The following is a 25,464-nucleotide window of genomic DNA, read 5'->3' as shown; positions in this document are numbered from 1 at the left end:
ATGTCTCATCTTATCCTTAGCAACATTGCTTGTTCTAATGTAACCACTTCAGCTTTCCTTTATGGGTGTTAGGATGTTATATTTTTTCCCATCCATTTAGTTTGAACTTATCCATGAGTAGACCACTTATATTTATCGTAATTGTCACTATGCCTGGGTTTAAATCTACCATCTTATTTTTTTAAATTGTTCCATGTGATCTTAGTTCCCTTTTTTCTTATTGCCTTTGATTAAATTTGGCATTTTAATGATTCCATTCTATCATATAAGCATTGTTACCATTTGTGCCTTATAGTGATTATCTTCTAAAGAGAGAAAAAAAATAAAAGATTTTACATCTGTGATGCTGAAACTTACCCCTTTGTGTAGATCCAAATATTTATCTGGTTTTCATATTCTTTTGCACTAAAGAATTTATCACTTCTTGCAGTGCAAGTCTGCAGGCAATGAATTCCCTCAACTTCTGTTTGTCTTAAAGTCTATTTCACTTTCATTGTTGAAAAATATTTTTGCTGATAACAGAATTCTAAGTTGACAGATTTTTTTCTTTCAGCACTTTAAAGGTGTCACTTTTATCTGTGGGCTTACAGTTTTTGTCAAGATTCCTATGGTCATTCTTATCTTTGTTCATTTTTATGTAATATTTATTTTCCTGGCTTCCTTTAAGATTTTTTTTTCCTTTTTTTTGAGACAGAGTTTCACTCTGTCATGATCTTGGCTCACTACAACTTCCTCCTCCTGGGTTCAAGCAATTCTCCCACTTCAGCTCCCAAGTAGCTGGGATTTCAGGCACCTACCACCATGCCCTGCTAATTTTTTGTATTTTTAATAGAGACAGGATTTCACCATGTTACCCAGACTGGTCTCAAACTCCTGACCTCAAATGATCCGCCTGCCTCAGCCTCCCAAAGTGCTGGGATTACAGGCGTGAACTACTGCACTTGGTCCTTAAGATTTTTTTCTTATATTTAGTTTTCAGCACTTTGACCATAATGTGCCTAAATGTGTTTTCTTTGTATTCATTCTACTTGGCATTTTTTGAGCTTCTTGGATCTGTGCTTGCCATCTTTGGTTAATTTTGTAAAAATATTACTTTTGACCCATGTCCTCTCTCTACTCCTAGGACACCAATTACAAGTACAGTTGACCCTTCAAAACACGTGTTTGAATTGCATGGGTCCACTTATACGTGGGTTTTTTTTTTTCAATAAATCTCTCCTGCCTCCCCTTCTATTATACTTCCACTACCTCTGCCACCTCTGAGACAGCAAGACCAAGCAAGACTGTCCTCTTCCTCCTCAGCCTACTCTAAGTGAAGATGACAGTGATGAAGACCTTTATGAGGATCCACTTTCACTTAAGTAGTAAATATATTTCTTCCTTCTGACTTTCTTAATTTCATTTCTCTAGCTTATTTTATTGTAAGAATACAGTATATAAGACATATAACACACAAAATATGTACTGACTGTTATGTTATTTGTCAGGTTTCCAGTCAACAGTAGTTAATCAGCAGTTAAATTATATGTAGATTTTCAATTGCGTGGGGAGTTGGTGCCCCTAACCTCTGCATTGTTCAATGGCAGACCATTTGATATTGTACTACAGTTCTTGGATGCAATTTTCTTTGTTTTTCAATTTGGATAATTTCTATTCACCAACTGTTAAGTTCACTAATGCATTCTTTTGCATGTCTAGTCTGTTGATATGCCCAAAGATTTATCATGTTTTAAATTTTTATCATCTCCATTTGATTCTTTATAGTTTCCACCTCTCTGCTGAAAGACTGGAGGAATCTTTTCTGGAGACACCAATAAGCTCATGGGAAAAGTTATGGCCATTCAGGGATCCCACAAGTTTAAAAAGCTACTTACAGTGAGGCCCCATTGGTTGACAATCTTGTACGTAAACACAGATTCTAATCAGTTGTTTAATGCCTTATTTTCAAATATGAACAGACACTCTAGGATCATTATTTCATAAGCCTCTTTTACGTGAAATGACAAATATCATAAACGTTAGAAAAAAACTAGAATGTAGAATTAAAATTTTTAACAAATATTCAAAGTTCCAAAGAATTGGAAGGTAAAGAAAAGAATACCTCTCAGAAGATTAAAAAAATAAAGAGAAAGGAGGATAGGTGAGAAAAACATGATTACACAACTAACCAAATTTCCTCACAGAAGTTCCAGAAGGAGAAAACAGGGGAGGAAATTATTAGATATAACACAAAAATACTTTCCTGAACAAAAGGACATGAGTTTCCAAGTTAAAAAGACCCACACAAAGTACCCAGCATAATAAGTGAAGAAAGGCTATACCACAACACATCACTGTGAATTTTAATACCTAAAACCTTTAGGGAAAAAAAAAAATCACCATTATGGACTGGCTCTCTCAACAGCAATATATGAAAATAAAACCTCGGCCAGGCACAGTGCCTCATACCTGTAATCCCAGCACTTTGGGAGGCCGGGGAGGGCAGATCACGAGGTCAAGAGATCGAGATCATCTTGGCCAACATGGTGAAACCCCATCTCTACTAAAAATACAAAAATTAGCTGGGTGTGGTGGTGCATGCCGGTAGTTCCAGCTACTCGGGAGGCTGAGGCAGGAGAATTGCTTGAACCCGGGAGGCGGAGGTTGCAGTGAGCCAAACAAAAAAAAAAAAAAAAGAAAAAGAAAAAAGAAAATAAAGTCTCTATATTCAGAAAGAAAATTATTTCTAACCTGGAATTATAAAACCCAGCCAAAATATCAATCAGATTCGAGGCAGAATAGACATTTTCAGATGTGCAACAATTTGCCCTCCACGTACCTTGTTCAGGAAACCACTAAAGAATATGGTTTGGACGGGCGTGGTGGCTCACGCCTGTAATCCCAGCACTTTGGGAGGCCGAGGCAGGTGGATCACGAAGTCAGGAGTTCAAGACCAGCCTGGCCAAGATGATGAAACTCCGTCTCTACTAAAAATACAAAAATTAGCCGGGCGTGGTGGCAGGCGCCTGTAATCCCAGCTACTCGGGAGGAGGCTGAGGCAGAGAACTGCTTGAACCCAGGAGGCGGAGGTTGCAGTGAGCCGAGATCACACCACCTGCACTCCAGCCTAGGTGACAGTGCGAGACTTGGTCTCAAAAAAAATAAAAATAAAAATAAAAGAATATGGTTCATAAAAACAAAACAAGGCAGTAAATGAAGAAAAAGAAAGCCATGGAGACTAGGCGTGGTGGCTCATGCCTGTAAACCCAGCACTTTGGGAGGCCAACGCGGGAAGATCACTTGAGGCCAGGAGTTCAAGACCAGCCTGGCCAACATGGTGAAACCCCACTCTACTAAAAATATAAAACTTAGCAGGTCAGGCGTGATGGCTCACACCTGTAATCCCAGCAATCTGGGAGGCCGAGGTGAGTGGATCACGAGGTCAGGAGATCGAGACCATCCTGGCTAACACAGTGAAACCCGTCTCTACTAAAAATACAAAAAATTAGCCAGGCGTGGTGGCGGGCGCCTGTAGTCCCAGCTACTCGGGAGGCTGAGGCAGGAGAATGGTGTGAACCCGGGAGGCAGAAGTTGCAGTGAGCCAAGATTGTGCCACTGCACTCCAGCCTGGGCAACAGAGCGAAACTCCGTCTCAAAAACAACAACAACAACAACAACAAAAACTTAGCTGAGTGTGGTGGTATGCATCTGTAATCCCAGCTACTCGGGAGGCTGAGGCATGAGAATTATTGGAACTGGGGAGGCGGAGGTTGCAGTGGGCTGAGATTGTGCCACTGCACTCCAGCCTGGGCGACAGAAACCCTGTCTCAAAAAATAAAATAAAATAAAATAAAATAAAATAAAATAAAATAAAATAAAATAAAATAAAATAAAATAAAATAAAGAGAACGCTATGGGCTCCTGCCATGGGGGATTTATCCTAGGACAGATGGGAATCTGGGGATGTGCAGAAGCAAAGAAGCTTCCATGCAACAGCTGTGTGGCAGCAGCCCTCAGTAGGCACCAATCCAAACAGAAGAAAAGATGTGGTCTGAGAGCTCTAGGAAGGGTATCTCCAATGAAAGAAGCTGATTTGCTTGCCAGTTTGACAGGTGTTTTCCAGATTTGGTGACAAGTCTGGTAATGAGTTAATAATGGTATATAAAAATTAAACAAGTGAAAAAATGGGGCAATTATTTATTTATTATTTATTTTACTTGCCCCACTTTTTCACTGGTTTAGTTTTTGTACACCACTATTAAACAGGGAAAACAGAGGGAAAATAAAAATTATGCAAGAATATATAGTATATTATATGGCTCTGCTATGCATATACACATGACCATAACCATGTAAATACTGCTTATTAACTTAATTAGAAATTATGAAATAATTATATACAGAATATGTATTTTGAGGGCAGGGAAATAAGGGTTAAATCCTCATCAAAGTAGGAAGTGAACAGATAAGGTCCAAAACCAAAAAGTCAGTAACAATATAAGCAGTAGTTTAAAAATACGGATGTAAACACCCAAATAAACTGATAAAAGATGTGCAAGTAACTGCATCTGGAGACAGGGAACAAGGCTGAAAGACAAGGAGCAGGTTTGCTGTTTTTCTTTATAAGCCTTGTAGTATTGCTTGATTTTTTGAACTATGTAACTACATTACTATTCATTAAAAATAAATTTTTGAAAATATACCAGGCCCAGCCCAGGGCTACAGTGGCTGCTCAATAAAGGGTTACCAAGCTCTCTGGTTGAATGAGTCTTGGGCCAGGTTCAGCTTCAGGTCCCCAGAGCAATTCTGGGGGACAAGGCTTCGTTGAGAAGCTGGGCATAAGCCACTTCACTAGCCACCTTGATATAGCTCCTAGAGATCCCCTCCTAACCCAAGTCCAAGCCCTCATCCCTGCAACTTACTGTCTTTGTTTTCTTGTCTGTCTCTCTCAGCAGACTAAGTGCCCCCTGAAAGCTACATGTTGCATTTTTCATCCCCCTGCCACCCCTCAGTGCCCAGCCAGAAGCCTAGAACCTGGTAAGTTCTCAGTGTTCAGCAATTCTCATATGTGAGTGAAGGCAGGAGGAGTTTATGGTCCAAAGAGTTCCTCATGAAGGTAAAAGTGTGGTGGAAAGGGTGAGGCAGCTGGGTGAGGCTTGTCAAGAAGGTGGCAAGGCCTTGGCCAATAGTCTCCTTTGACCAGCTGTGCAACTCCCCACTCATCTGTATGCAACATCCTGTCTCACCTGTTGTGGTTTTGCTACCCAGAAGGCCACGTGGCCATACCAGGAGCTTCTGTCCTCCCCAACACCTGGCCCAATATACTGCCCTTGCCACCATGCGCAACCCAGAGGGTTCAGGTGGTTTACTCCAATAAACTTTTTCCCACAAGAACCCCAGCTACTTTGGAGGAGCACTGCCACATGCCAAGCATGCCACCAGGTGCCATATGTACAGTGACTCATTTAACTCTCACAGAAGTCCTATGAGTCAGGTGTTGGTCCTCCCTTCCCTTCCATTTTACAAGTGGAAGAACTGAGAGCTTTGCAGAAGCTAAGTACTTTTCTGATGTGTTCTTAACCACTATGCTGGAATCCCCAGCAGCTGACTTTTGTTTCCAGTGGTGTCAAGAGCTGGGAGACACTTTCGATGAGAAAATAAGGCTTAGAAAGGAAGCTTCATTCCTATTTCACCCAGGGTGATGGCAGAGCTTGCAGTAGAGCCTGGACTGGAATCCTGTCTCTTGACTTCCGGCTCAGTGCTAGCCCACCATTGTGCACCAACCCCAGCTTCAGCCAGCCTATGTGGGAATGATTAGGAAGCAAACAACTCCACAAGGAAGGCCAAGGAATGACCCCTGCCTCCCTGTCCACCCAGCCTGACGTGAGTTGACAGGATGGGAAAGACGTCTTCCTACCTTTCCAGCACCACTCTCTCCACTGACAACAATAGACTGGTTGACTGGTTCAATCAGGCTCTTGGCATTCCTGTAGGTCTGTTCACCCACAGTGAACACATGGGGCTTCAGTTTCTGGAACATCAAGGAGTGAAAGGTCATGTGAGGGAATGCCTGTTTTTCAATGATGACTGAGCCAATGATGACTGAGATGGGGAGGCTGCCAATAGCAGTGGTGGGATGCTTCCTCCAGAAAAATTTTCTGGATGTCACACTGTTATGCCCAACTTTAGAACCCCTATGTTGGCTTTACCTACTCATTTTCTCTCAGCCTAGAAGCAGGGCTAGCTTTGACCAGTTTATGACATTAACACTTTATACTCCCATCTTATCTTGCTTTGTCTTATCCTTCTGCTTATTACTTCATATTACTATAATTTGCAATTTACAAAGTTCATATAAATTACTAAGAAGTCTGTCCACTAATTGGAAATATAACCCTATTTTATAGATAAGGAATGTGAGGTTCAGAGTTAAATAACCTTGCAAGGCCACTCAGCAAGTAAGTATATCCATGTGATTTAAATTCCAAAGCCACTGTTCCCCTTTTCTTCAACAACTATTAACTGTCTTCAATGTACTAGGCATCAATCAAGCTGGATGCTGAGGAAACATAGGGGACTACGACTTGGCTTTTACTTTTCAGGAGGCAGGGCAGACAGCAGACAGGGCTCTCAGGACAGACTTCCCCTGGATTCCAACTGGATACCTCATCATGCATGAACTTCTGGAGGGCCACGCCATCTCCACAATGCCTAGGTAACCCAGCCAGCAGTGATCACTTACCCACAGCTTGCTGAGGGAGAAGGCAACTGTTCCATATGGCGTCAGAGCCACTCCTCTCTACACCTGCCCTTGCCCCAGCCACCTATCACCTGGAGGGATACAAAGCCTCCAACTGTTGTCTCTGCCTCCTGCCTCACCTTCTTGAACCCAACTCCCACAGTAATTATTCGTCTAGTGGGTTCTGTTCCCAGTCCCACCTCTACCTGGATGAAGATGCTCTGCAGATTCTCTCTGCCTGCTATGGTGCTTCAGACTCTTCACAAACAACCCTGGCTTTCTCGTCTTCCTGCTCTCATCTACTCCCTCTTGCCCCCAAGACCTCCCTCCTGCCAGCAAGTTTTCTCTCACCTCTCCCTGAATGCATCATGCACTTTTACACCAACAAGCTCATTATCTGTCTGTACCTCCACCACCCCACCCCAAATAACTTATCCTTTTCTCAGTAAAAGAATAAGTTACTTTCCTCAGTAGAGATAACCATATGCTGAATTTTCCAGGGCAATCCTTATCGTGTATAATTTCATTCTTTACTAAAAAGGTAGTTTTGCTGGACTCAGTGGCTCATGCCTATAATCTCAGCACTTTGGGAGGCTACGGCAGGTGGATCACTTGAGGTCAGGAGTTCGAGACCAGCCTGGCCAACATGGTGAAACCCCATCTCTACTAAAAACACAAAAATTAGCCGGGCATGGTGGTGGGCACCTGTAGTCCCAGCTACTCGGGAGGCTGAGGCACAAGAATCACTTGAACCCTGGAGGCGGAGGTTGCGGTGAGTCAAGATCGCACTACTGCGCTCCAGCCTGGGTGACAGGGAGAGACTCAGTCTCAAAATAAATAGGGCCGGGTACGGTGGCTCACACCTGTAATTCCAGCGCTTTGGGAGGCCAAGGTGGGTAGATCACCTGATGTCAGGAGTTTGAGACCAGCCTGACCAATATGCCTACTAAAAATACAAAATTAGCCAGGTGTGGCGGCATATGCCTGTAATCCCAGCTACTCAGGAGGCTGAAGCAGGAGAATTGCTTGAACTCAGGAGGTGGAGGTTGCGCTGAGCCCAGATCATGCCATTGCACTCCAGCCTGGGCAATAAGACTGAAACTCCATCTCAAAATAAATAAATAAATAAATAAATAATAATAAAAAATAAAAAGATAGTTTGTTAAATACACAAATATATAATACCTTTATAAATCCTTTGTTAATAAAACCGCAAACAAGAAAAAAAAATCCTTTCTCTTATGTCTCTATTTTAGGTTCCAAACTCAGTTAAACAAATATTTATTTATTCCCCACTTTGCACCTTCTGTCCTGTAATCAGTTCTTCATGGTTCAAAATTCTGCCAGCTCCTATTGGGCAGGCCGTGGCACTAGCAGACTCTGAATGACCACATTGCTGGTGAATAGATGAATAAGGACAGGGGTAACTGCAAAGAGGTTTAGCGGGAGGTAGAGGAGCCCTGAGGCCACAGGCAGCGGCAGAGCCTTACCTGGGGCTGAGGCGCAGCATGGTACTCTCTCATTAGCTCAGGCGAGTAGAGCTGAGGAACAGGCTTGAAGGGGTTCAAGGCTACCAGGGTGCAGCCAGCATTGGTGTAGAATGTGTCTGCCATGTACCGGGCCTGCAGGCACCTCAGGACTGAGGCAGAGATGCCTTTAGCAAACTCGGGCTCAAATATAGTCAAACCACACACACAGACACACATCTACTTAAGTAACAGCCCTCTTTCTGCAATTAGCCAAGAATCATTAAATCCCAGCAGCTCCCTGAAGAAAAGATACAAGATCTAATTAAGATGAGCTCCAAATCTGAAGCAAAGCATGCCCTGGGGAGCCCAGGTGCAGCTGTCATGCTCCCTCAGGTGGAGGTCTGGAGCAGCCCACCTGGCTCCAGATCAGGAGTCCTGCCGACCTCCGTCTGACCTGGAGAAGCTGTGCTGACTACTCTCATCACACCTCCAACCTCCTGGAGATGATACTCCTGAGGAATGGGAGGCCCATACCTGTCTCTAGTGTCACAGGATTCACCCTGGTGAGGTCATCCAGCTTGTACAGCAGGACCTCCCCACCCAGGAACTCCTGCAGGTCTTCTCTGAGGTACTCCCTGGCTTGGCCATCAGACCCCGGATTGTGGCCATTGACCTGGAAGAGATAACATGAAGGTGAGGCCAGGCACAGTGGCTCATGCCTATAATCCCAGCACTCTGGGAGGCCAAGGCGGGCGGGACACAAGGTGAGGAGATCGAGACCATCCTGGCTAACACGGTGAAACCCCGTCTCTACTAAAAAAAATTCAAAAAATTAGCCAGGCGTGGTGGCGGGCACCTGTAGTCCCAGCTACTCGGAAGGCTGAGGCAGGAGAATGGCGTGAACCCAGGAGGCGGAGCTTGCAGTGAGCCAACATTGTGCTACTGCACTCCAGCCTGGGCAACAGAGCAAGACTCTGTCTCAAAAAAAAAAAAAAACCCAAAAAACCAAAAAACATGAAGGCCGCGACAGCTGGTACTCAGAACAGCTGGCAGCTACAGAAGGGTGGGAACCTGTATAGTAGAAGGAGACTCTGGTATCATAGTATGGTTGGGTTCAAATTTCAGTTCTGCCTCTTAGTAGCCCTGTGAGCCTGGGTAAGTTACCCTCTTTGAGTCACAGTTTGTTTATTCGTAAATAAAGGAAAATAAACTCAACTGACAAGGTTATTGGGAAGAAAAGAAGAGATATACAAAGCATTTAGTCAGTGCCCGGCATACAGCATGTACTCAACAAATGCTATCTCTTCTGCCAAGAGCTCCGGCCACTTGGAAGTAGCACTTCCAGGCTACTAGCCTTATTAGAAATAAGGCTATAGGAATGTTGCAAAGGAAAAGAACCATGGGTTAGGCCTTTTTGGGAAGAGACAGTTCAGCTTTTGATGTAAAACAGCTGTACCTTCTGAGAGAGGTAGCCCCAAGTCTTCAACACCTGCCTTTTGTGGCTTAAATTTAGGCTGGCTAATGAATTGGTTCCCTTGGCCCGAGTCTGCTTGAGAGAAAGCCTGGCTCAGATGGCTGTCTGAGGTCAAGAATAGGCACCAAGGGAACAGGTCCTTTCTCCTCCCTTGCCTATCTTTTTTTTTTTTCCTTTCTTTTTTAAGAGATGGAGTCTTGCTGTGCTACCCAGGCTGCAGTGCAGTGGCGTGATCATATCTCACTGCAGCCTCCAACTCCTGAGCTCAAGTGATCCTTCTGCCTCAGCTTCCTGAGTAATTGGGACTAGAGGCATGAGTCACCCTATCTTCCTTTGCCCATTCTTGATGTCAACCCTTTCCACATGTATCATCCCTCCACTTCCTCCTGTGGTCCCATTTCTCCTACTGTCTCCTTTGGGGATGCAGGAAAGATAGAGTGGGGGTTGAAGACAGGTATCTTGCTGAAATGTGCTTTTGAAGGAAGAGGTCTATGATACAACAGGTGAATTTCCAATGAGAATGGTGAGCCTAAAATTTCAAACCTCTCATAGAAATAAGCCATGGTGGCAAATTTCCTCCAAGAGGCCCAGTAATGCATTTCTTCCAAAACTGTTGCCTGTTCTCTGAACTTTGGGCCCACTATAATGCACAAGGTAGGCTCTTGGCCTCCAGAGTAACTGCAGAGGTCAGAGCACAGCTATATTTATGCATATCCCTCTCCTTTTATGAAGGGGGAAAAAAAACCACCACTACACAAACCACTCACAAAGACAGACACAATTTATGAAGAGTTCTGATCCAACCAGAGAGGCATCTGAGTATAGTGATCAAGTACCTGGACTTGAAAGTTAGTTGTCTGGCTCTGAATCCTGATTCTATCTCTTACAGTTATATACTCTTATGTTAATTTCTTAATCTCTTTGTGCCTTAATTCTCCTCATCTGGTCCCTGTAATCCCAGCTACTTGGGAGGCTTAGGTAGAAGAACCACTTGGGCCTAAAAGTTCGAGGCTGCAATGAGTTATGATCGTACCACTGCACTCTAGCCTGGCCAACAGAGCAAGACCTTGTCTCTAAAGTAAAAAATAAAAATAGAAAAATTTCCAGCTGGCCATAGTGGCTTAAGCCTGTAATCCCAGCACTTAGGGAGGCCAAAGTGACCCTGTCTCTATAAAAAATATTTAAAAATTAGCTGGGCATTATGGTATGTGCCTGTAACCCCAGCTATTCTAGAGGCTGAGGCAGGAGGGTTGCTTCAGCCCAGGAGGTCGAGGCTACAGTGAGCTATGGGGATATCACTGCACTGGGCAACAAAGTGAGACCCTGTCTCTAAAAAATTTTTTAAAGTTCTTTTCTGTAAAATGGGATAATGGTACCTACCTCACAGATACTCACAAGCACATAAACACATGAAGGATTTAGAAAGGCCATCTGGAATCTGCCAAAAGGGGTTAGCTATTCTTCTTCTAAAAGTGGCTTTTGTATTTTTTTTTTTTTGACACAGAGTCTCGCTCTATCGCCCAGGCTGGAGTGCAGTGGCACAATCTCGGCTCACTGCAACCACTGTCTCCCAGGTTCAAGTGATTCTCATGCCTCAGCCACCCAAGTAACTGGGATCACAGGCATGCACCACCATACCTGGCTAGTTTTTGTATTTTTAGTAGAAATGGGGTTTTGCCAGGTTGGCCAGACTGGTCTCGAACTCCTGGCCTCAGGTGATCTGCCCGCCTCGACCTCCCAAAGTATTGGGATTACAGGCATGAGCCACTGTGCCTGGCCTTATTTATTTATTTATTTATTTAAGAGACAGGGTCTCATGGCTGGGTGCGGTGGCTCACCCCTGTAAAAGCACTTTGGGAGGCTGAGGCGGACGGATCACCTGAGGTCAGGAGTTTGAGACCAGCCTTGTCAACAGAGTGAGACTCCATCTCTAAAATAAAAATAAATAAATAAACAAAAATTATTTAAAAAAATTTGGAGGCCGGGCGCGGTGGCTCACGCCTGTAGTCCCAGCACTTTGGGAGGCCGAGGTGGGTGGATCACGAGGTCAGGAGATCGAGACCATCCTGGCTAACACAGTGAAACCCCATCTCTACTAAAAAATACAAAAAATTAGCCAGGCGTGGTGGCCAGCGCCAGTAGTCCCAACTACTCGGGAGGCTGAGGAAGGAGAATAGCATGAACCTGGGAGGCGGAGGTTGCAGTGAGCCATGATCAAGCCACTACACTCCAGCCTGGATGACAGGGTGAGACTCCATCTCAAAAAAAAAAAAAAAAAAAAAAAAATTGGAAAATAGAGATAAGCAAAAGGAGCATAAAAATCCATAATCATACTACCCAGAAATAACCAATATTTTAGAGAATATCATAGGTTTTTTCCCCTACATACTTTAAAAACATTGAAAAGTATTATATTTTTGTGTAACTTGCTTTATTCCATTGTATTGATATACCTTTTTTTTAAATAAGAGAAAAAAAAAGTTTAAAAATAAGCAAGAAAAAAAGCCCAGAGCAGTTAACTGTTTTGCGCACTTCTTACCTTCAAACCTGTTCCAGGAGCCATATGGCTGGAAGGTCAAGCTGCGGTGTCTACTATGGCTCCCTTGATGCTGGCAGGCCCCACACCTGGCTGCTACCTTGCTGAGGTCAGGCACTTACCTACCCAAGACTCCACTAGACTCTGAGCTCCTTGAGGGCAAGCACCAACCTCAACATCTGCCTCAGCCCAGTGCCTGGCAACACTTGGTAAAATAAAAAGTCAGCAAATAAGTACTGGCACTCTCTCAGGACCAAGAGTTACACATGAAGGATGATATGGGTATGAGATAGAGCTCCACTGTAAAAGGTGATTTGGAATCCTACAGGCCTGGGGCAACAGTAGCCTTTTCAGAGAGGCAGAGACATGGGGATCATGTAACCCATGATCCACTCATTAGAATCCTTCTATATTTCCTCATAGTCTTCTACATTTCTGCACAGGCTGACCTCTTTGCCTGGAGTGCTTATTTTCCTTCTCCAAGTGGCTAATTCTTTCTAGTTCTTTAAGGTTTAGCTTCAAGGAACACATCCTCTTGGAAGCCCCAGGCTTCTACTATGCCTCAACAATTCAGGTGGCAGGGACATCTCTCAGGACTTCCTCTGCAGAATCCCCAAAGTGCCCTAAGGATTCCCTTACCCATCCCACCTTACCTATCCCAAAGAAAGGAGCTAAAAACCACAAGACAGATTCAAATTAGGTATCAGGAAGAGTTTCTTGATGATGAGTAAAAGGCACTGGAGAGACAATTTGAGGAGAGAAAAGAGACCTTTAAGGGGGCTTTCCCTTCCTTCCAGGTTAGGGCTAGCAACAGATGCTGCAGGTGCTTGAGGGCCTGGGTTATCTAAGGTTGAGGTTTTACCTGCTGGAGCATCCTCCTTCAAAGTGGTCAGCCAGGGTTCTGGGTTGCAGGAGGTACAAGGAGTACTATCCACCTAGTCATGGGACCATGGGCTGGGGTATGGTTCCAACAAAGGGCTCAGTTCTGGAGGAATCTCAGACAAGTCACTCCAGGGCCTGTGGCATGAGAGAGAAGACAAGGACCACACACAGGTGAAGGCTTTTCTGGGGTGACTCACTCACTCCTTCCCACCTAGCAGAAGCAACCAAAATGAGATGCAAGGCAGGCCTGGGCGGAGAGTGGGCCTGTCCTTTCCCTTGCCAATTAGGAGACAGGGAAACTTTTATGAGAGCCTCAGAGGCTCCCTGGGCCAGTTTTATTACAGGGTTAGGGTTTGGGTTGGGGTGGGGCTGCAAACCCTCTGGGTCAGTGTGCCATGGAGGAGAAGTAAGACACTGGGGAGACAGAGAAGCCTTGTGCCCTATCCTCTACATTAGACAGAAATATCCTATTTCAGTGTAGCCAGTCGTTGGTGGGGAGGAGAGGCTGGAGTCATCTCTTGCTGCTCCAGGAAAGGTGTGGTGTGGTAGTTTATATCATAGTTCAACCACTCACTGGGTGTGTGATCCTGGGTCAGGCACATCACCTACCTCAATTTCTTACCTTGAAAATGGGGACAGTTAAATCTGCCTCATAAGGAGTGGTTGTGAAGGTCAATGAGGTCATGGTTTGACAGCACCACACAAAGTACGAATCTGAGTATTCACTCAGAGGATAAACACTGTTAGCACTACGACTAAGGGTTGATGATCCATTTGGGAGCGCTAATCAGGTGAATGGTCCAGTGTCAACTTCAAGAAGGTGAGGATTTCAGGGAGCTGAATCCATCTGGGAGGTGGGGTGTTGTGAGGCTGGGCCTAAGCCAATCTTTGAAGAATGGTTAAGTGACCCTCAGACTTGGAATTTTCTAGGCCCTGGCACCACCCCTAGCAAGGAGAGATGAGGCTGAGGGTGAAGCGTGCCTGCAATGGATTAACCCTGGTGGAGACTTTCTTGAGGCTCTGAATACATCAAGTCTTTAAAGAACCCAGGGATAGGGACTTCCATAAAAGCTGGAAAAAGGACAATTGAGGCGGAAACAGGTATCAGGACCGTGCTGGACCAGGAAAGGTGTGGTGCTACAGCCCTAGAAGATCCTGACCCTGGACACTGACTGTACCCCATCCAAGGGACAGCCATGCAGAGGGCTCCAGAGAACAAAGCTCTTTCAACTGGGAACTCATCTCAAGCAATAGGTCCAGAGGGGCAGCACAACAGGTTTGGGGTTTGAATCCAAAACCCAAGGCCCCTGGCACAGAACCCAAGAACTAAGCCTCACTCTGTTTCCTCGTTTACAAAACGGAGTGATAATATCCAGATCTCACGGGGCTAAATGAAGCGTTAAAGGGGCTAATACCTGTGAAAGCGCTCTGCAAATGTTATTACGATGCAGCATCAGCTCCTAGCTGGAGTCAAGTGAGATTAGAGCAGTTTTCTCCAGTTCTCCCAGCTCCTGCTCCAGTCGGTTTCGCGGTTACCAGCCAAGAATTTCTGGAAAGGGTGTGACCACTGTGGGCAGAAGGGAGACGGTAATGAGTAAATGGAACATCGAATCAAGGCAAGTGGCAACCTGATCACCAGTCCCTCCTTCTCAGACTCAGTTTCTTTCTAGGCATGGAGGACAGTGGGAGGGCAGACGCTGAGAAGCGCTGGGTAAGGGTCTTATCAGTCCAGCTGGCTCCGCCCCCAGGTTCCCGGCGGGAACCGGGGACTCAAGGTCCGGGCGTCGTGCCGCAAACCCAGGGCTGGGATGCCGTTCCGGAAGCACCTGGCACGGGGAGAGTATGTCCTTCCCAGGAAGGTGGACGTGACCCCAGCCAAGGACGCAGCTGCCCTGACACCTCCCGGGACCAGCCGCCCCCTCCCGGGGTCCTCAGCTGGGCGAAGAGTGGAGCAAGGACCCTCTCCCCACCCAGGCCGCCCCCTGCCGGCCAGGTGGAAAGGTGGAGGGTGATCAAGAAAGACTTGTTTCAAGCAAGAGCCAAGAGCTGGGCTACCCCCTCGTGAGACACAAGAGGGTCAAAAGGAAAAGGCAAAAAGGAGGGAAACGGCGCTTTGGAAGGGGAGGTGGAGACGCCTACTTCTTCCTCACCGCTGCGGGGCAAACTGGCCTCCCAAGCCCCTTCCGCGTCTGAAGGGCTTCAGATATAGGCTCGGGTTGACACTCACCGGTCCCACGGCCCGAGCCGCCGTGCTTCAGGCCCCCGCCCGGCCAGACTGGAAAGGCGGGCGGGCCAGGTCAGGCGGCAGGAAGAACACGGGCAGGAGAGAAAAGAGGAGTGGCAAGAGCGTGCAGTGAGGAGAAGAACCTGGGACCGCCGAACCGCACCCCGTCGGCTGCGGCACTGGCTAAGTGGCCGGGGGTCGGCCGGCTCCTCCCCAGGGGCGGGGCGCGCACTTGCGGGGCGGGGTGCGCATTCGCGGCGCTGGGGGCGCACGTGGCTTGGCCGGGACGCCTGGTCGGGCTCGCGGGCTTCAACTACGGTGAGATGTTTTGCGACCCTGGGGTAAAATGAGGGTAAAGCGGCAGCTTCCCACGTTCTGGGGGAGAAGCGAGGAAGCACGGTTTCCTGGGCCTTCGGGCGACCCCAGGACTGGGGGTCTTTCAGTAGAGGTCGCCGCGGCGGAGTCTTGTGCGAGTCCGGCGGACACCATTACCCTGATAGGGCCTCGACGTGAGGTCTGAGGGGCCGTGTGAGGTGCATGGCGCGCCGTTTCCTCTCCAGGCGCTCCTCTCAGGGCTACGGCCCTAGAAGATCTGGCCTGCACCAGCCCAAAGGACATGACAGGAGTGGGTAGCCCACGGGACACTGGGACGAGCGCCATGATGGGCGGAGACGCGCGGAATCGGCCGGCCCGGAAGTGCCAGCTGCCTGCGTCGGCCGGAAGTGCCGCGCGGGAGGCGGAAGCGGCTGGTTCCCGCGTGGTTTGGCGGGTGGAGCGGGAGTCCGGCGGCCCTTCCCACGTAGACTGTCTGCTGGGGGCGCCGGCACCATTTGGAGTACGTGAGGTATACGGGTAGGTCGCGGCCAGGTCGGGCGTCTGTTAGGAAAAAGACTTTTTATTTTTATGTTTATTTTTTAAGAGACGGAGTCTCGCTCTGTCGCCCAGGTAGGAGTGCAGTGGCGCGATCTGGGCTCACTGCTGCCTTCCACCTCTGGGCTCAAGCGATCCTCCCGCCTCAGCCTGGCATTACAGGCGCGCACCACCACGCTCAGCTAATTTTTAATTTTTCTTTTTTTTTTTTTTTCCACTCCTGGCCTTAAGCGATCCTCTCTCCTCCCAAAGCGCTAGGATTGCAGGCATGAGCCACTTCTCTCGGCTAGGACTTTTATTTTTAATGGTCAACTGATTTGAGTTGGTTACTGTGAGATATTGTCACAGGTTCCAGACAGGCCATAATGCACGCATGCATTCACTTACTTATTCAGCTCATGGTACACTGAGAAACTCTAGGTTCATGTTTAACCAACAAATGTGTTCTTCCAGTATGCCGTTTTTCAGACAATGATGTGTGGCATTCAGAGGTGTTTTACAACCCTTAATAAAAGAGCAACTAACACTAGTATGTGCTATACATCCATTCTTAATGCACTCACCGTACCTACTTCCATCCTAACCTGAAAACATAGCTGTCTGTAAATGAGGAAAGGAGCAGCCTGGGGATCCAGAAATCACTGCAGGGGTCACGTTTTGTACCGAGGCAGTAGGTTTGGAGAGGCTCTGAACTGGAACCAAGGCCCCCAACTTCAAAATGTACTTGGCCCCTAGCCTTTGAATTTGCTTTAAGGTCATTAGTAAATCCTATTCAATTTGCATCAAAGAATCTTCATGATACGTACTGTGCTCCATAATAGAAATTCCCATCTGCCTATGATGCCATTCTCAGAGTTTATATCCCAAATTCGCTCTCTTTTCCTTTGCTTTTTCTTTTCCTTTTTTTTTTTTTTTTTTTTTGAGATGGAGTCTCACTCTGTGGCCCAGGCTGGAGTGCAATGGCTCACTCCAACCTCTGCTTCCCCGGTTCAACCGATTCTCCTGCCTCAGCCTCTAAAGTAGCTGGGATTACAGGCGGGTGCCATCACGCCTGGCTAATTTTTGTATTTTTAGTAGAGACGGGCTTTCACCATGTTGACCAGGCTGGTCTCGAACTCCTGACCTCAGGTGATCCTCCCACCTTGGCCTCCCAAAGTGCTAGGATTACAGGTGTGAGCCACCGCGCCTGGCCCCAAATTCACTTTCTTTGTGAGTCTGTCTTGTACAGGGAATAGCTGAAGCTTTGTAACCAATAATTTCATATTATTAGTATGACATTTCTATCTGAACACATTAGTGTTAAGCTTCTTCCCACAATCCTTGGAAGGGGAATCACAAATCCTAGGTGAACTCATTAGGGCCCAAAGTTCTGCTCTGAAATCTAGTAATAAGAGTAAAATTAAGCCAGGTATGCTAATTACACAAGAATGCTGCTTTTCACAAATCCATTCCTTTGCTCTTGTTTTCACAGGAAGAAAAATGTCTGAAAAGCAGATGAAGGAAGCTTTTGTCAGTAACCTCAATGGAACCACCGTGCTGGAAATCACCCAGGGATTGTGCTTTCCTGCATTCTGTATCCTGTGCAGAGGGTTCCTGATCATTTTCTCACAGTACTTGTGTTCTTTTTCACCTACCTGGAAAACTAGATTCCTCATTGACTTTGTTGTCCTAATAGTTCCCATGGTAGCCACTTTGACCATTTGGGCTTCATTTATCCTCCTTGAGCTTCTCGGTGTAATTATCTTTGGGGCAGGGCTGTTGTATCAAATATACCGAAGGAGGACCTGCTATGCCAGACTGCCTTTCCTAAAAATCCTTGAAAAATTCTTGAACATCAGTCTAGAATCAGAATACATTCCAGCCATCTCCTGTTTCCGTGTAATTACCAGTGCATTTACTGCTATTGCTATTTTGGCTGTGGACTTCCCACTTTTTCCCAGAAGATTTGCCAAAACTGAGCTCTATGGGACAGGAGCAATGGATTTTGGAGTAGGTGGCTTTGTTTTTGGGTCTGCAATGGTTTGTCTAGAGGTCAGGAGGAGAAAATATATGGAAGGGTCCAAATTGCATTACTTTACAAACTCATTGTACTCTGTTTGGCCATTAGTCTTCCTAGGAATCGGACGATTAGCCATTATAAAATCAATAGGCTATCAGGAACATTTAACTGAGTATGGAGTTCACTGGAACTTTTTCTTTACCATAATAGTTGTGAAATTGATAACACCACTGCTGTTGATTATTTTTCCCCTAAATAAGTCCTGGATTATTGCCCTCGGCATTACTGTATTATACCAGTTAGCCCTTGACTTTACCTCACTGAAGAGGTTAATATTATATGGCACTGATGGTAGTGGCACACGGGTTGGTCTATTAAATGCCAACCGCGAAGGAATAATCTCTACCCTGGGGTATGTGGCAATACACATGGCTGGTGTGCAAACAGGGTTATATGTGCATAAGAACCGATTGCATATCAAAGACTTGATAAAAGTAGCCTGTTTTCTTTTACTGGCAGCTATTAGCCTCTTCATATCTCTTTACGTAGTTCAAGTAAATGTAGAAGCAGTATCTCGAAGAATGGCAAATTTAGCCTTTTGTATTTGGATAGTTGCTTCTAGCCTGATCCTTCTTAGTAGTTTATTACTGGGTGATATAATTTTGAGTTTTGCCAAATTTCTAATTAAAGGAGCTCTAGTACCATGTTCTTGGAAACTTATCCAGTCACCTGTTACAAATAAAAAGCATTCACAATCTCTAGTCCCTGAAGCTGAAAGAATGGAACCCAGTCTTTGTTTAATCACAGCTCTAAACAGAAAACAGTTAATATTTTTCTTGCTGTCAAATATAACAACTGGCCTGATCAACCTGATGGTAGATACATTACACAGCAGTACCTTGTGGGCCTTATTTGTGGTCAATCTCTATATGTTTTCCAACTGTTTAATTGTATATGTACTATATTTGCAAGATAAGACTATACAATTTTGGTGATCAGCAGGAGTAGGATATATAAGTATTTGGGCAATATTTAATGAGGAATATTAATTGTAAAGAAATTGTGCTTTTGGCAACAGTGTTAACCATATTTTATTATAAAATAGTTTCAGTCATCTAAACAGCAGTGATGCTTAATTATTTTTTTTTTTTGAGACAGAGTCTCGCTCTGTTACCCAGGCTGGAGTGTAGTGGTGCCATCTCAGCTCACTGCAACCTCCACCTCCCGGGTTCAAGCAATTCTCCTGCCTCAGCCTCCTGAGTAGCTGGCACTGTAGGCATGTACCACCATGCCCAGCTAATTTTTATATTTTTAGTAGAGATGGGGTTTTGCCATATTGGCCAGGCTGGTCTCAAACTCCTGAACTCAAGTGATAACACCCACCTTGGCCTCCCAAAGTGCTGGGATTACAGGTGTGAGTCACCACACTGGGCCAATGCTTAATATTTTAATGTATCTCAACAATAAAACCAAGAAGAAACAAAGCCTTTTGACTTGTTAGAATGTATTAAGTAGTATTTTAAAGAAACTTTATAGTTGTGACATTGAAAGACTGTTGGGGTGGGGGAGGAAAATTTTTACTTTCCATCTTAATGTAACCTTATGCTATTCTGTATTTTTACTGTATATTGCTTTTACAATAAATATAAAATGAAATGTTTATGTTGACATTTCAGTGTGAACTGTGGATTGTCAATACTTGTTTATTGCTCAATTTAAATTTTTGAATAAAACCTAGGACTAAGAAGCAAGTGTTTAAAATCAAACACTCCAGTGTGCAGATGGGTGGATATAAAAAGAAAAATTTTAAAAATAAAATAAATTACTTAAATACTATGAAGTCAGACAGTTAAATGCACCAAAGAATAGATGGAAGGCTGGGCATGGTGACTCACGCCTGTAATCCTAGCACTTTGGGAGGCTGAGGTGGGAGGATTGCTTGGGCCCAGGAGTTCAAGACCATCCTGGGAAACATAGTGAGACCCTGTCTACAAAAAAAATAGACTGAATTGGATGTTATATTATAGCTTATACACATAATAATTACGAGACAAAAGTTTTGCTTTGGGATTAATTCATCTTTTAGCCTACCCTATGCTAGGGATTTAAGAAGCACAGCACAAATTTCCTGATAACTCAGAGCTTGCAATCTAGTGGAGGAAACAGACATTAAACATCTATTGTGAAATGCTAAGTTATGAAGAAAAAGCATAGGTTGTCAAGAGTGTCAAATCAAGAACTGACCTAGTAAGGAGTCAAGTTTTCCCCACAGATTTTTTTTTTTTTTTTTTTTTTTTTTTTTTTTTTTTTTTTTTTTTTTTTTTGAGCTAGAGCTGATTAGTGGGATGAGGAGTTATAAAGTCTTACGTGTCTGGGGGCTGGGGGGCAAATGGCAGAGAACATTATAGATGGATGACTCCCTCAGCAAAAGTCCTACGTTGGGAGGGCACCAAGCACATAATGGAATTGAAAGAAGGCTGAACACAGAAGAAGGAAGAGCATGGGCAGAGAGCTGGAGAGGCAGGCAGGGGCCACATCAGGCATCCTCACCTACCATGCTAAGGGAAAGGAGAACCAATAAGAAAGATGAGAGTCATCAAGTACCCAGTGTAATTTAATAAAACTATGGCTAAATTAAGGTTTAATTTAATTTAAATCTTTAAAAAATAGAGATGGGGTTGCCCAGGCTGGTCTCAAATTCCTGGCTTCACATGATCCTCCCATCACAGCCTCCCAAAGTGCTGGGATTACAGGCGTCGTGATCCTGGCCTATAATGGCGTTTAATATTCTACTGTCTTTTTTTTTTTTTTGAGATGGAGTCTTGCTCTGTCTCCCAGGCTGGAGTGCAGTGGCACAGTCTTGGTTCACTACAACCTCCGCCTCCCAGGTTCAAGCAATTCTTCTGCCTCAGCCTCCCGAGGAGCTGGGATTACAGGCACACGCCACTTCGCCTGGCTAATTTTTGTATTTTTAGTAGAGATGAGGTTTCACCATGTTGGCCAGGCCAGTCTCGAACTCCTGTCCTCAAGTGATCCGCCCACCTTGGTCTCCCAAAGTGCTGGGATATAGGCATGAGCCACTGCACCCAACCAGGTGTGTTTATTTTTGACAGATAAAACAGAACTTCCCAGTGTCAGCTCATGAAAAAGAAAACCCAATCCACAGATCCTCAGATTTAGGTCACTATGGTAATTTAAATAACATTCTGTGGCCATAGATTGTCTTACCACATAAAACTGTGGTTATTATAATGAAACAACAAAAAGTCTTCTAATCAACTATCATTTTCTTTGCAACTATCAATTTTTGAGGGCAGAGGAGAGGGAAAGGTAACAAAGTGAGGAGTAAGAAGAACATAATCTGTCCAGGACCTCAGCCTATCTATGCCCTTCAGAAAGTGACTCCCATAATTTTAATTTTTTTTTTTTGAGGCGCAGTCTTGCTCTGTTGCCCAGGCTAGAGTGCAGTGGCACAATCTCCTGCCTCTGCCTCCCGAGTAGCTGGGACTACAGGTGCCCGCCACCACGCCCGGCTGATTTTTTGTATTTGTATTAGAGACGGGGTTTCACCGTTAGCCAAGATGGTCTGGATCTCCCGACCTCGTGATCCGCCCGCCTCGGCCTCCCAAAGTGCTGGGATTACAGGTGCGAGCCACCGCACCCGGCCAATTTTAATTTTACACAATTATAAACTGGGGATGTCTACTACACGTGCCCCAGTAGCTCTTGTGTGCCAAAGATGACAACCAGTTTTATTTTTATTGAGCATAAATGTCCAATGTATTTATATAAATCATACAAGAACCTTATGTTCCTCCCTAGGAGTTTAAATATAGTCTATGAAGCTAAGACATAATAAGGAATACCTTGGTACTTTTCATTTTTTTTAAACCTAGGTAGCCTGGAGAACAGATAGATCTCATTTATGCCTGCATTTTGTGGCTAGCGTCTCACACATTTGGACCTAAGAAAAAGAATGGTATTTTGCTGATAATTTATTACAGCTCCGTCCCTCCAACTGTTCTTTATTAGGTACCAGCAAAATGTGTTCTGCTGTTGATTGCCTTTACTTTCCTGGCCTTTCAAATCCTTTGAACTTGCATTTCACAATGCCAATATCAAAATGAAATAATAGGCAACAGACAACTGTCTTTTAATGTAGCAATTATATATTTCGTCAATTAGAGGTTTGCTCTCTAAAAGCAGATACTTTTCATTTTAAAGTACATAGGATAATTCTCAAGAAATATTTGCTGCAGTACTGGTGGTTATGGCTAAAAATAGAGCAATAGTGAAAATAAAAATAAGTGCCTACTCTAAAACCAGGAAGATGCACAGTGAAAACTTTGAAAAATTATTTTGCCATGAAATAATTTTCTAAGCGTTTTCCTTGGGATATTGATTTTATTGTATCGATTGTATTATATTGTATGGTATTAGATTAGATTAGATTGGATTGGATTTATAGCACCCAGGCTACCTCCTTGAGAAACAGCAACTTACCTAGCAAATCCACCTTTTTCGCCTTTAAGAATACGTTTTCATTGAATTCCTATTTGTCCAAAGATACTAAGTATGCCCAGTGGACCTAAGAGACAAACCCAAATTAGGGAAAGTAAGCTCAGATGGAAAGAGACCTTTGGGATTTCATTTTATTATGTTTTATATATGTGTTTTACTACCTTTTCACAGATTTAAATCCCCAGGGTGAATACTCCCTTCTTTGTTAGTACCTGGCGTGTGTTCAGTAGTCAAAGTAATTAAAACTAGCACCTATATAATGAGCTTGTCATTTTTAATGTTCTTTACCAACCAGAATCCTAATGAAGTCTAAAAGGTTTAGGCTGGGCACGTTGGCTCACGCCTGTAATCCCAGCACTTTGGGAGGCCGAGGCGGGCGGATCAAGAGGTCAGGAGATCAAGACCATCCTGGCTGACACGATGAAACCCCGTCTCTAATAAAAATACAAAAAATTAGCTGGGCGTGGTGGCAGGCGCCTGTAGTCCCAGCTACTCGGGAGGCTGAGGCAGGAGAATGGCATGAACCCGGGAGGCGGAGCTTGCAGTGAGCCGAGATAGCGCCACTGCACTCCAGCCTGGGCGACAGAGTGAGACTCCGTCTTAAAAAAAAAAAAAAGGTTTAAAGTGGGTACATTAATTGATGTACCACTATAGGAGCACCTCTAGATACTGAAGGCCACAGTATCTTGGCTCACTGCAACTTCCGCCTTCCCAGTTCAAGCGATTCTTCTGCCTCAGCCTCCCGAGTAGCTGGGGTTAAAAGTGCTCGCCACCACGCCCAGCTGATTTTTGTATTTTTAGTAGAGACAGGTTTTCTCCATGTTGCCCAGGCTTGTCTCGAACTCCTGACCTCAAATGACCCGCCCGCCTTGGCCTCCCAAAGTCTTGGGATTACAGGTGTTAGCCGCCGCCCCCCGTCCTGGTTTGTTTTTGTTTTGTTTTTTACATAAAACGCAAGATTCTCTAAAAATGTCCAAATTTTGGCTATGTATATGAACATCATACATACGTATTAGATTCAAGCTAATACTCACTCTTCTACTCTGCTAACATGGCCAGAAGACATAAAAAAAATTTTTTTTTGAGACGTGGTTTCACTCTTGTCGCCCAGGCCGGAGCACAATGGCGCGATCTCGGATCATTGCAACGTCTGCCTCCCGGGTTCAAGCGATTCTCTTGCCTCAGCCTCCCGAGTAGCTGGGATAACAGGCGTGCGCCACCACGCTCGGCTAATTTTGTATTTTTAGTAGAGACTGGGTTTCACCATGTTGGTCAGGCCAGTCTCGAACTCCTGACCTCAAGTAATCCACCCACCTCGCCTCCTAAAGTGCTGGGATTACCGGCGTGAGCCATGACCCCGGCCCAGAAGACATAAATATTTGCCGGGTAATCACACCTTCGGGAATGAACAATGGTTCTTCGTTTATTATGTCACCGACCCTAACAATGACCACACAATGTACTAAGTCAACATGGCTAAGGGTGCACTATGGGTTATTTGTTGTGAATCTCTAAGACTCCATGTGATAACCAAAATACTTTGTTTATTTTGTTTTGAGATGGAGTTTCGCTCTTGTTGCCCAGGCTGCAGTGCAATGGCGCGATCTGGGCTCACTGCAACCTCCGCCTCCCGGGTTCAAGTGATTGTCCTGTCTCAGCCTCCCTAGTAGCTGGGATTACAGGTACATGCCACCACGCCCGGCTAATTTTTGTATTTTTAGTAGAGACGGGGGTTTCATCATATTGGTCAGGCTGGTCTCAAACTCCTGACCCTCAGGTGATCCACCCACCTCGGCCTCCCAAAGTGCTGGGATTACAGGCGTGAGCCACCATGCCCGACCCAAAATACTTTTTTTAAACGTATCACAGCTCCAGGAAATAGAGCAGTAAATTGATCTGTCCTTCAGATTACCAGGACTTTCATAGGCTAAATATCTTCACAACAGACCTCCAAAACCTTCAAGGTCAGAAGTGAACACACGGTGGCGAGAGGAACTGTCTTCACAGCAGCTCTGCTTCCTCGGAGACGGCCAGAGGGAAAGGCCGTTGGCCAGTGCCAGTACTTCGCCCAAAGGAGTACCTGCTCACATTAACCCAGCCCAAGAAGTTCCTTTGGCCAAGACGCACACACACACACCACTGTCCGGTTTTCTATTTCCTTCCAGTGTAACGACAACCACAAGCTGTCAGCACTTCACTATTTGCTGTCCCCTCAGCGGGATCGGGATGCAGCTACGCAGCGGGCCCCTGGCGAGCCGCGGTGTCAGGGCCCTTTTCTCCTCTTCCCACCGTGGGACGCGAATTCAGTGGCGTCAAGGGCCAAGAGCCAGACCTGAGTTTGTCTCTCACCCCCCGATGCTCGTCTCCCTTTTCTCACTGCCTTCCGCCCCCTCTGATCTCGACTTCTCGCAACCTATACAGGTCCTCTCTGGGCCTCTGCCCTGAGTCAGCCCCGAATCAGACGGGCTTGACTCGCTGAAAGAATTCCCCTTTGAGAGGAGGCAGATTCCCCTCTACATAGACGACACCCTGACGTCGAGGGGCTTGCCCCTCGTCCGTGGGGAAGCCTTCCCGGCCCGCGGCTGGGGCCTGAGGTTGGGCCGATCACCCCTCCTACCAGTCCTAGTTCGGGTCTAGCGGAATGGCTGGGCTCCGAGAAGGGCGCCGGGCCCACGGGCGGGACGGCCAGGGCGGCCCCGCACCCTCTGGGCGCAAATTTCTCCAGCGGGGTCCCCAGCGCGGCCGGCCCCAGTCTCGCGAGAGGACGTGGG

General features: G+C 45.6%; 2 protein-coding genes across 12 annotated transcripts in view; one reads left to right on the top strand and one right to left on the bottom strand.

The window, feature by feature from the left end:
- Positions 1 to 15,464, bottom strand: part of MYO19 (myosin XIX) — a 39,073-nt gene extending 23,609 nt beyond the window's left edge. Inside the window, exons 1-6 of one of the 8 annotated variants that reach the window (XM_003817958.6) lie at positions 15,307 to 15,464; positions 14,495 to 14,646; positions 13,060 to 13,214; positions 8,722 to 8,860; positions 8,209 to 8,357; positions 5,897 to 6,010 (exon numbers count right to left, since the gene is read on the bottom strand). In XM_003817958.6, the coding sequence (XP_003818006.2) occupies positions 5,897 to 6,010; positions 8,209 to 8,357; positions 8,722 to 8,860; positions 13,060 to 13,071 (414 nt within the window). In that variant the 5' untranslated portion in view covers positions 13,072 to 13,214; positions 14,495 to 14,646; positions 15,307 to 15,464. Of the gene's footprint in view, positions 1 to 5,896; positions 6,015 to 8,208; positions 8,358 to 8,721; positions 8,861 to 11,499; positions 12,143 to 12,200; positions 12,403 to 13,059; positions 13,215 to 14,494; positions 14,647 to 15,306 lie in introns of those variants that run through there. The other 7 variants (XM_063599120.1, XM_055102036.2, XM_063599119.1 and 4 more) reach the window with 7 other exon arrangements.
- PIGW (phosphatidylinositol glycan anchor biosynthesis class W) lies at positions 15,353 to 19,850 on the top strand. Of its 4 annotated transcripts, none has more exons than XM_008971246.6 (2): positions 15,353 to 15,621; positions 17,645 to 19,850. In XM_008971246.6, the coding sequence occupies exon 2, from the start codon at positions 17,653 to 17,655 to the stop codon at positions 19,165 to 19,167; it is 1,515 nt and encodes a 504-aa protein (XP_008969494.4). In that variant the 5' UTR covers positions 15,353 to 15,621; positions 17,645 to 17,652; the 3' UTR covers positions 19,168 to 19,850. The 4 variants fall into 4 exon arrangements, with proteins under 4 accessions (XP_008969494.4, XP_008969492.4, XP_008969493.4 ...); XM_008971244.6 differs by lacking the exon at positions 15,353 to 15,621 and adding an exon at positions 15,937 to 16,138; XM_008971245.6 differs by lacking the exon at positions 15,353 to 15,621 and adding an exon at positions 15,937 to 16,147.
- Positions 19,851 to 25,464: the final 5,614 nt, after the last annotated feature.

The sequence above is a fragment of the Pan paniscus genome, chromosome 19 (assembly GCF_029289425.2).
Source record: "Pan paniscus chromosome 19, NHGRI_mPanPan1-v2.0_pri, whole genome shotgun sequence".
Classification (NCBI taxonomy): Eukaryota; Metazoa; Chordata; class Mammalia; order Primates; family Hominidae; genus Pan; species Pan paniscus.
The sequence above is the reverse complement of the archived record's forward strand: the minus strand, read 5'-3'. Positions and strand labels throughout refer to the sequence as shown.

What these genes read in the sequence shown, in the direction of transcription:
- PIGW (XM_008971246.6), top strand. Translation starts at nt 17,653, where the DNA reads ATGTCTGAAAAGCAGATGAAGGAAGCTTTTGTCAGTAACCTCAATGGA.